Source organism: Salmo salar, chromosome ssa22 (assembly GCF_905237065.1).
Source record: "Salmo salar chromosome ssa22, Ssal_v3.1, whole genome shotgun sequence".
Lineage (NCBI taxonomy): Eukaryota > Metazoa > Chordata > Actinopteri > Salmoniformes > Salmonidae > Salmo > Salmo salar.
Window position 1 is genome coordinate 40,211,600 of NC_059463.1, and position 10,901 is coordinate 40,222,500.

Sequence of the window (10,901 nt, forward strand, 5' to 3'; positions counted from 1 at the left end):
CACCAATAGAGACACAGAGAGAAAGTCAATGAAACAATGAGCAGAAAGGTGATATGGAATTCCCCAGAACCAGCACTGTTGACTGGTGCAGAAATAAGGAAAAGGCAACAGTCCAATTAACCAAGAGGTCAACAGAAATATACCTTTTTATAGATAATTGTCCTTTTTAGCATTAAAAGTTAATAATAAAATACATGTTTTATTATGTGGGTAAATACAACAGTAAGGATTTATCTGGGACTAGGTATTCATAAATAATTTACTCATCACACAACCCATGATGAGGGTCTTAAAGTGGAATATCAGTGCCCCCATGTGGCCAACTGATGCTATGAAACTCCTCACCTCCATCCTGGCCCATACCAACAAACAGAGCAGCTCTATGGTGTGTGGATTTTCTTCTAGAATTAACAGGAAGTTATGGGAAATCCATATTTAGATACCCTACTGTTATTACAAAGGAGCCTTGTTTTCTTTGGAAGCCATTTTGAACATCATCATCACAGTATCTACAGTGAACATAGAGGGGGGACCTATGTAGGACCTTCTTGTTACGCTTCTTTTTACCTTGTAGTGGATGAACATCTCCATTTGGAGGATCCCACTAGAGAGCAGATGAACTGCATCCCTCCCTCTTCCCTCCCCCATGCATAGTTCCAAACTCCCCCAGGACAGCCATGACAAGCAGCATGCTAGAGAGAGCCAGCCATGAGAGAAGAAGAGGAAGAAGAGTAAAATAAGGCATCAGTACAGGCAGGTGCTCAAGAACCCTTGTTGCCCAGGTAACACTCAACAGCCAGCCAGAGATCACATTGGCCGCAAGCCATGTCAAATCTAAAATCTGTGCCAATCCCAGGCTGTGTCAGTCAAAAGGCAGACCAGAGACATTGCCTTTCAGAGGTGTTGAACCCCAATATCTTACCTGTGACCCCCCCGTCACAGAGACCAGGAAGAGTAGGGGCTGGCAACGCTCACCAGCACAGAAATAAATACACACGGATAAGATGGAAGCATGACACTTTGGAAACTGAAGCGCAAGCAGCGGTGAGCGAGCAAGCCAGTGAATGAGAAGCAGAGAACGTTTGATGATGGAGATTAATTCCAGGAAGAGCAGTATAAGCTTAAATCCCCCCCTCACCCCACCCCATAAAAGTACTCACGTCTCCACTTAAAAATGAAAGCAAGACTCTCCCACACCCCACAGTGCATCCACGTCAATATGGGCCGACTCCATCGGCTTAGTCAGTACACAAGATCCAAGGCTTGTGACGGACAGGAAATTATGTCATGATTGAAATTGAAAAGTGTGCCATCAGGGATTGGGTTCAAAGTTCAAACCTCAGAAAGAGCAGGAAGTTGACACTGACTACACTACAGGGGTTCCTGACATGGATTTACAGTACATCAGGACCACACACAACTAGGATAGAAATACATTTCCAATTCATGTTCAACTTTGCTATATACAAGTGACTGAAAATACTGAAGGTTGAAGCAGAGACTGTGACATTAGTTACTTCAAAACTCATTCCTTTACCTTTTCAGTGTACATTAGAGTGTTATAACTGACCACATACTGTAGGTTCTATGATCAAGATCAAATAGGACCCTTGTTCAATCCCTGAAAGCACACAGCGACGCACAGATACACCAACAGATATAGTGACAGATAGAGAGACATCACAGACAGACGGACAGACGGACGGACGGACAGACACACGGACGGACGGACGGACAGACAGCCGGAGGACAGAGGGGAAGCCAGTGTTTGTTAGAGAGCAGTTCAGTCCAGTACAGAGAACTTTGTCTGATCACAGTACAAAGCTCTCTGTCAAGATGAATTGTTCATTTATTTAGATGACAATGTCAACCCTTATGGCTGCTTACTAATTGTTCTATTAAATAGATCTACTGATTGAAATTTCGAATCGCTTTAACTGTTCGAAGAGAACTCACGGTTTTACCCATGGGTCTGTCATGGGTAAAACCGTGAGTTCTCTTCGAACAAAGTTCAAAGTTACCCCCTAATTTGTTTTGTTTGTTTCCTACAGCATAAAATTAATCCAGCCCTTTTTGAGGATAGAAAGTGCCTGGGTCTGTACTACTGTCATCAGTAGGGGGGAGAAGAAACCCATGATATGTCCACCAGGCAAAGTAATACGGAAATGCAAAGATGACATGGTCACTAATTTAAGCTGGTCACCATTGCTCAAAAATGGAGTGAGAGTCGGAGAGGAGTAAGACAGATAGACAAACAGATGTGCTGTGCAATTCCCGTTACCTACACCTGAGTGGTCAGTACCTGAGTGGTCAGTACCTGAGTGGTCAGTACCTGAGCTGAAAAAGTATTCTGTTAACACCCAGGGAGAGACAGACAGACAGAGAGGAGGGCGAGGGAGGGGGAGACAGGGGAGAGGGAGACAGGGGGAGACAGAGACAAGGGAGAGGGAGACAGGGGAGATGGTGGGGGAGACAGGGGAGAGGGAGACGGCGGGGGAGACAGGGGAGAGGGAGACGGCGGGGGAGACAGGGGAGAGGGAGACGGCGGGGGAGACAGGGGAGAGGGAGACAGGGGGAGACAGAGACAAGGGAGAGGGAGACAGGGGAGATGGCGGGGGAGACAGGTGAGAGAGAGGGGGAGACAGAGAAGAGGGGAAGAAAAGTGAGAGACAGCAAGTGGAGGAGGGAAAACAAGAGTGGGAATCGGAGAGGCTGAGAGAGAAAGAGAAAGACAAAGCGTTAAAAGACACTACAGAAGGTTAGCCACAGGAGAGGAAGAGAGGAAGAGAGACAGAGAGAGATAAGAGGATAGAAAGAGAACATTCTGACAAAAGAGCACAACGACAGACAGACAGACAGACAGACAGACAGACAGACAGACAGACAGACAGACAGACAGACAGACAGACAGACAGACAGACAGACAGACAGACATGCCAAGAAGGAGAACACTGGATGGTTCTGCACTCAGAGAGACTGACTGACCTATTGATCGCTACTAACACCAGTGTGTGTGTGTGTGATGTGTGTGATTCCCAGAAAGAGCTAAGACTAACCCAGAAATAGCACCTTCTTTTTCTGAATCACTCTTGTTTTGTGTCTACATAGTATTGATGGTTTCATATTTGTATTCAGTCTCTGTGAAGTTCGTCACTCTAAACTCACAGTGAATTAACAATCTGTATAGATACGTTCTGGTTCTCTGTTCGATGTCTCCTCTACAATGACCCCCAAATCCTTCATTACCCAGCATACTACATCACTGAAGAACAAACAAAGACATATACTGTGTGTGGCCCAGGAAAGACATGACCATGCAAGCTGGTGACATACTACATATCAGCCTTAAACAACTTACCTGTAATTCACAGTAAACATGTCATCCCCCACAAATGATGCAGCGACCCCCTTGGGCCAAGTGAGATATTGCGTGTGACTAACACGTTTCAGTTCATTACTATAGCTCCCACCTTGGGCCAATCAGTGGCATTTTGTAAATGCAGAATCTCTAGGGCAAGACGCATCCTTCACCCAAGTTTCATCTAAATCGGGACAGTGCTGTCTGAGATATCGCGTGTGACTAAGATCCACAGTCCCCTCCCCGATTTCATCGTTGGGGACAACAATGTGTCTACATATGTGAGTATGTGTAATAGCAAAAAGGTCTGAGTTGAGTGTGTGTTTGTGTGTGTGAACCAGAGTGTGTCTATGTGTGTGTGTGTGTGTGAGCCAGAGTGTGTGTGTGTGTGTATGTGTGTGTGAGCCAGAGTGTGTGTGTGTGTGTGTTTGTTTGTTTGTTTGTTTGTTTGTTTGTTTGTTTGTTTGTGTTTGTGTGTGTGTGTGTGTGTGTGTGTGTGTGTGTGTGTGTGTGTGTGTGTGTGTACCTAACACAGTAAGGCGTGCTGAGGCAGTGTCTTGGTCGATCTCTGATTTAACGGTACAAGTGTATGTTCCCTCATCCTGCTCGTGGACATCAGGGATGGACAGGGAATCCTCGTCCTTCTTCAACCTACAGACCAGTCATGGGAGGAAACGTGTTATTACATCACTAAATCATGACATTACAGAACATCACTATTACATGTTATTACACGTCAACTATAGCTATGCTCTTTCAACACCACTGTTTTTGAGTGTTTTTGTACATGCATTGTTTGTGCATTTCATCCCATGGACACAGGACTCAATCAAGTTACAGTTTGAGCCTTTATAGGCTGATGGAAGAGAAAACTGTTGTTGAGTTGTTTGTGTTTTGGGGAGTCTTTCACCTCCATCCCAGAGAGAGGGGCTTGTCATCCTTCAGCCAGGTAACAGTGATGGGCAGGGTGAGGTCTGATTTGACCCGGCAGTCAAAACGAGCCATGGTGCCTCTAATTGCTGACTGGTGCTCTGGAGCCCTGACGATACGGGTCGGTTCTGAAACGAACCGTGAAGACCACACACACAGGATACAACAGGACACATACACACACGGGACAGACACGCAGGACAGACACGCAGGACAGACACGCAGGACAGACACACAGGACAGACACACAGGACAGACACGCAGGACAGACGCAGGACAGACACAGGACACACGCAGGACAGACGCAGGACAGACGCAGGACAGACGCAGGACACACGCAGGACAGACGCAGGACAGACGCAGGACAGACATGAGGGGGATAGATAGGGAAGCCAAATGCCTTATATGGAATTCCTGAACAGCTGGAGCTCAACCAATTAGATTAAGAGTGGTTTTTCTCATGATATGAGATGACATTAAGGCCACATGGGATGAATGAGTATAATAAAGAGACTACAGAATATGATTGTCTAATATGAATCTCTAAGTAACGTCATCTGCTCTGAGAAAGGAGATGTGGTCCAATCCAAAACAACATAAGTTGATAAGGCACGAGGAAATGTTTGGCAACAACACAGGGGCTATTTGGTCTGAGAAGGAAACAGAAAAACAGAAGCATGAAGTCGTGTTGTGATGAGATTGGTTGCTCTCTAACCTTTGACCTCCAGTCGGACCTGGTTCTCCTCCTTGCCCAGGATGTTCCTGGCCAGACAGGTGTATGTCCCCTGGTCCTCAACCCGCGCACGCTTGATCTCTAGGCTCCCGTTGATGTAGGCTCGGTATTGGCCACCGTCTAGACCACTGCCCTGACCATTCTTAAACCTACACACACACACACACACAGAGGGGAAAATATTCAGGGTAAGACTCAGTGTAAGACACACACACTCACACACACACACGCACATCCACAAATTTTACATTCTATCATTTCAATTCAATTTCAATTCAAGGGACTTTATTGGCATGGGAAACATACAGTATGTTAACATTGCCAAAGCAAGTGAAATAGATAATAAACAAAAGTGAAATAAACAATAAAAATTAACAATAACCATTACACTTACAGAAGTTCCAAAAGAATAAAGACATTTCAAATGTCATATTTTGTCTATATACAGTCGTGGCCAAAACGTTTGAGAATGACACAAATATTAATTTTCAAAAAGTCTGCTGCTTCAGTGTCTTTAGATATCTTTGTCAGATGTTAATATGGAATACTGAAGTATAATTACAAGCATTTCATAAGTGTCAAATTACATGAATTACATGAAGTTGATGCAGAGTCAATTGTCACGACTTCCACCGAAGGTGGCTCCTCTCCCTGTTCGGCGGTGCTCGGCAGTCGTCGTCGCCGGCCTACTAGCTGCCACCGATCCATTTTTCCTTTTCATTTGTGTCTGTCTCTTTTATCACACCTGTGTTCATTTAGTTGATTTCTGTGGGTTTATTTACACCCCGCTGCCTGCTAGTCTTTGTGCGGGATTGTTTGTATCTGTACTACGTTAGGGGTCCGTGTCTGCACCACAGGGTTTTTGTTTCATTCGGTAGTGTTACCGTTTCGAGATTTTGTTTAGGAGTCGAGGTTTGTCCTCCGTGTGTGTAATGAGTTTCCCTGTGTGTGGCAACTTTGTTTTGTGCGTGTTTTCCCCTATGTTGTTGTTGAGTCGGGATTACATTAATAAACGTTTGTGCCACTGGAACTTCCTTGCTCCCCTGCTCCTGATTCCTGCACCTCTCTCCTACTAGGAGGCATCGTAACAGAATCCCACACCACAACTATGGAGTCAGCAGGAGCTGACGCGCTCTCCACTTCCATGGAGGAGCGCGTGCAACACCACACCAGCGTTCTCCACCGTCTCGGGACCGCCATGGATCAAGTGATGGCGACGATGGAGAGATGGGAGAGGGGTGGCCTGCCTACCCCTGCACTAGCCACACTCCAACCGGCACCACCACCTTCTCGTGCGCCATCCGGCCCCAGCGGTATTCGGCTCGCGCTCCCGAGGGAATACGATGGGACGGCTGCCGGGTGCAAGGGTTTCCTGCTCCAGCTGGAGCTTTACCTGGCAACCGTTCACCCGGCTCCTTCGGGAGGTGAGAGCGTGAACGCCCTTGTCTCCTGCCTGTCAGGCAAAGCTCTGGAGTGGGCCAACGCGGTCTGGGATGGACCAGACTCGGCTAGGGACCACTACCCAGAGTTCACCCGCCACTTCCGGGCCGTGTTCGACCATCCCCCTGAGGGGCGAGCGGCGGGTGAGCGTCTGTTCCATCTACAGCAGGAGACGAGGAGCGCCCAAGACTTCGCTCTGGAGTTCAGGACCTTGGCCGCCGGCGCGGGGTGGAACGACAGGGCCCTGATTGACCACTATAGGTGCAGCTTACGTGAGGACGTCCTCAGGGAGCTAGCATGCAGAGACGCTACCCTCACCCTGGACCAGCTAGTGGACATGTCCATAAGGTTGGATAACTTGCTGGCTACGCGCGGGCGTCCGGATCCGGTCCTGTTGGTTCCACCCCCCAGAGCCTCTGCTCCAACCCCCATGGAGTTAGGAGGTGCTGCAGCGAGGGCGATCGGAGGAGGAGTCTCCTCCTGCACTGGATGTGGTCGGAGAGGGCACACTGCCGACCGGTGCTGGAGGAGCTTGTCTGGGAGTCGAGACGGCAGGCCGAGCACTGTTTGGACATCCCAGGTGAGTCAGCACCAAGCTCACCCAGAGTCCCCTGTTGGTCACATGAATGTGTTAATTTCTTTCCCTGAGTTTTTCCCCCATTCCCAGCATAAGGCGCTAGTAGATTCAGGCGCAGCAGGGAATTTCATGGACCGAGGTTTCTCGCATAGGTTAGGGATTCCCCAGGTTCAGATGGACAAACCCTTTCAGGTGCACTACCTAGATAGTCAACCATTAGGGTCAGGGGTGGTCAGGGAGTCCACGGCTCCACTGGACATGGTTACGCAGGGGGGTCATGAGGAGAGAATTCGTTTCTTCCTCATTGATTCTCCTGCGTTTCCGGTGGTGCTGGGGATTCCCTGGTTGGCCTTTCACAACCCCACTATTTCGTGGCAACAGAGGGCTCTAAAGGGGTGGTCAGGTAGGTGTGTGGCAGTTTCCATCGGTGCAACGACGGTGGAGAATCCAGACCAAATCTCCACTGTGCGCATTCCCCCCGAATATGCCGATTTGGCTATCGCCTTCTGTAAAAAGAGGGCGACCCAATTACCACCTCATCGACGAGGGGATTGTGCGATAAAACCTCCAGGTAAATGCCGCACTTCCCAGGAGTCACGTGTATCCCCTGTCACAGGAAGAGACGTTGGCTATGGAAACATATGTCTCTGAATCTCTGAGGCAGGGGTACATTCGGCCCTCCACGTCACCCGCCTCCTCGAGTTTCTTTTTTGTGCAGAAGAAGGAGGGAGGTCTGTGTCCGTGCATTGACTATAGAGGTCTAAATTAGATTACGGTGGGGTACAGTTACCCGCTACCTCTCATCGCTACGTGAGACATTTCACGGAGCACGCTTCTTCACAAAACTAGATCTCAGGAGCGCGTATAACTTGGTACGTATCCGGGAGGGAGATGAGTGGAAGACAGCATTTAGTACCATGTCCGGCCATTATGAGTACCTCGTCATGCCGTATGGGTTGAAGAATGCTCCAGCCGTCATCCAATCCTTTGTAGACGAGATTCTCAGGGACCTGCACGGGCAGGGAGTGGTGGCTAATATCGATGACATTCTGATATATTCCGCTACACGCGCCACGCATGTGTCCCTGGTGCGCAGAGTACTTGGGCGACTGTTGGAGCATGACTTATACGTCAAGGCTGAGAAATGCGTGTTCTTCAAACAGTCTCCTTCCTGGGGTATCGCATTTCCACATCAGGGGTGGTAATAGAGTATGACCGCATTGCAGCTGTGCGTAATTGGCCGACTCCCACCACGGTAAAGGAGGTGCAGCGGTTTTTAGGGTTTTCCAATTATTATCGGAGGTTTATCCAGGGTTTTGGGCAGGTGGCTGCTCCCATTACCTCACTGCTGAAGAGGGGGGCCGGTGCGTCTGCGGGGGTCGGCCCGAGGCGGACAGAGCTTTTTGTCGCATGAAGACTCTGTTTACCGAGGCTCCCGTGTTGGCTCATCTGGATCCCTCTTTGGCATTCATGGTGGAGGTGGACGCATCCGAGGCTGGGATTGGAGCCGTGCTCTCACAGCGCTCGGGCGCACCACTTAAGCTCCGCCCCTGTGCTTTCTTTTCGAGGAAGCTCAGCCCGGCGGAGCAAAACTATGACGTGGGGGACCGGGAGTTGCTGGCTGTCGTAAAGGCTCTGAAAGTATGGAGACATTGGCTTGAGGGGGCTCAACACCCTTTCCTCATATGGAATGACCACCGTAATCTGGAGTACATCCGAACCCTCGCCAGGCAAGGTGGGCCATGTTTTTCACCAGATTCAGATTTACGATATCGTATAGACCAGGTTCCCAGAACGCTAAGGCAGACGCACTGTCCCGTCTGTATGATACAGAGGAGCGGACCATCGATCCCACCCCCATACTTCCGGCCTCTTGTCTGGTGGCGCCGGGTCTCCCTACGGCCCTACAGACTGCGGAGGCCCTGTTTACACACGTCTTCCGGCACTACGAGGTGCTGATCGGGGTCCCCGGTTCACGTCCCAGGTTTGGAGGGCGTTCATGGAGCGTCTGGGGATCTTGGTCAGCCTGACCTCTGGTTTTCACCCCGAGAGTAATGGGCAGGTGGAGAGAGTAAACCAGGATGTGGGTAGGTTTCTGCGGTTGTATTGCCAGGACCGGCCAGGGGAGTGGGCGAGGTACGTTCCATGGGCAGAGATGGCCCAGAACTCGCTCCGCCACTCCTCAACGAACATTTCACCCTTTCAGTGCATGTTGGGGTATCAGCCGGTCCTGGTACCATGGCATCCAGGCCAGAACGAGGCTCCTGTGGTGGAGGAATGGGTGAAACACTCGAGGGAGACCTGGGAGGCCGTCCAGGGGCACCTAAAACGGGCCGAAGGCCGGCAGAAATGCACTCACACCTGCCTGCTGCCATTCCTGAGCAAGCTCTGTACTGGTGGTGCCCCGATCCCGCAGCTGAATCAACTTTAGGAGACGGTCCTGGCGCTTGCTAGACTTTCTTGGGCGCCCTGAAGCCTTCTTCACAACAATTGAACCGCTCTCCTTGAAGTTCTTGATGATCCGATAAATGGTTGATTTAGGTGCAATCTTACTGGCAGCAATATCCTTGCCTGTGAAGCCCTTTTTGCGCAAAGCAATAATGATGGCACGTGTTTCCTTGCAGGTAACCATTGTTGACAGAGGAAGAACAATGATTCCAAGCACCACCCTCCGTTTGAAGCTTCCAGTCTGTTATTCGAACTCAATCAGCATGACAGAGTGATCTCCAGCCTTGTCCTCGTCAACACTCACACCTGTGTTAACGAGAGAATCACTGACATGATGTCAGCTGGTCCTTTTGTGGCAGGGCTGAAATGCATGGACTTTGCAATTAATTACAATTCATCTGATCACTCTTCATAACATTCTGGAGTATATGCAAATTGTCATCATACAAACTGAGGCAGCAGACTTTGTTAAAATGAATATCTGTGTCATTCTCAAAACTTTTGGCCACGACTGTACAGTGCTGTAACGATGTGCAAATAGTTAAAGTACAAATGGGAAAATAAATAAACATAAATATGGGTTGAATTTACAATGGTGTTTGTTTTTCACTGGTCACAAATATTTCTGCTGTGATTGCACACTGTGGTATTTCACCCAATAGATATGAGAGTTTATCAAAATGGATTTGTTTTCACATTTTTCGTGGATATGTGTAATCTGAGGGAAATATGTGTCTCTAATATGGTCATAAATTTGGCAGTTGGTTAGAAAGTGCAGCTCAGTTTCCACCTCATTTTGTGGGCAGTGTGCACATAGTCTGTCTTCTCTTGAGGGCCTGGTCTGCCGACGGCGGCCTTTCTCAATAGCAAGGCTAAGCTCACTGAGTCAAAGCTTTCCTTAAGTTTGGGTCAGTCACAGTGTACTCTCTGTTTAGGGCCAAATAGCATTCTAGTTTGCTCTGTTTTTGTGTGAATTCTTTCCAATGTGTCAACTAATATCTTTTTGTTTTCTCATGATTTAGATGGGTCTAATTGTGTTGATGTCCTGGGGCTCTGTTTGTGTTTGTGAACAGAGCCCCAGGACCAGCTTGCTTAGGGGACTCTTCTCCAGGTTCATCGCTCTGTAGGTGATGGCTTTGTTATGCAAGGTTTGGGAATCATTTCCTTTTAGGTGGTTGTAGAATTGAATGGCTCTTTTCTAGATTTTGATAATTAGCGGGTATCGGCCTAATTCCGCTCTGCATGTATTATTTGGTGTTTTACGTTGTACACTGAGGATATTTTTGCAGAACTCTGCATGCAGAGTCTCAATTTGGTGTTTGTCCCATTTTGTGAATTCTTGGTTGGTGAGCGGACCCCAGACCTCACAACCATAAAGGACAATGGGTTCTATAACTGATTCAAGTATTTTTAGC

The 10,901-nt window shown here is 48.5% G+C and overlaps 1 protein-coding gene across 9 annotated transcripts in view; it reads right to left on the bottom strand.

Annotated features, from left to right (window-relative positions):
* The window catches only part of LOC106583506 (neurofascin), a 161,095-nt gene that overhangs the window by 21,132 nt on the left and 129,062 nt on the right, over window positions 1-10,901 (bottom strand). For 5 of the 9 annotated variants that reach the window (XM_045705760.1, XM_045705757.1, XM_045705758.1 and 2 more), the window contains 4 exons: window positions 5,004-5,170; window positions 4,269-4,416; window positions 3,885-4,009; window positions 2,303-2,350 (listed from right to left, as the gene is read on the bottom strand). In XM_045705760.1, the coding sequence (XP_045561716.1) occupies window positions 2,303-2,350; window positions 3,885-4,009; window positions 4,269-4,416; window positions 5,004-5,170 (488 nt within the window). The remainder of the gene's footprint in view (window positions 1-2,302; window positions 2,351-3,884; window positions 4,010-4,268; window positions 4,417-5,003; window positions 5,171-10,901) is intronic. The other 4 variants (XM_045705764.1, XM_045705763.1, XM_045705761.1 and 1 more) reach the window with 1 other exon arrangement.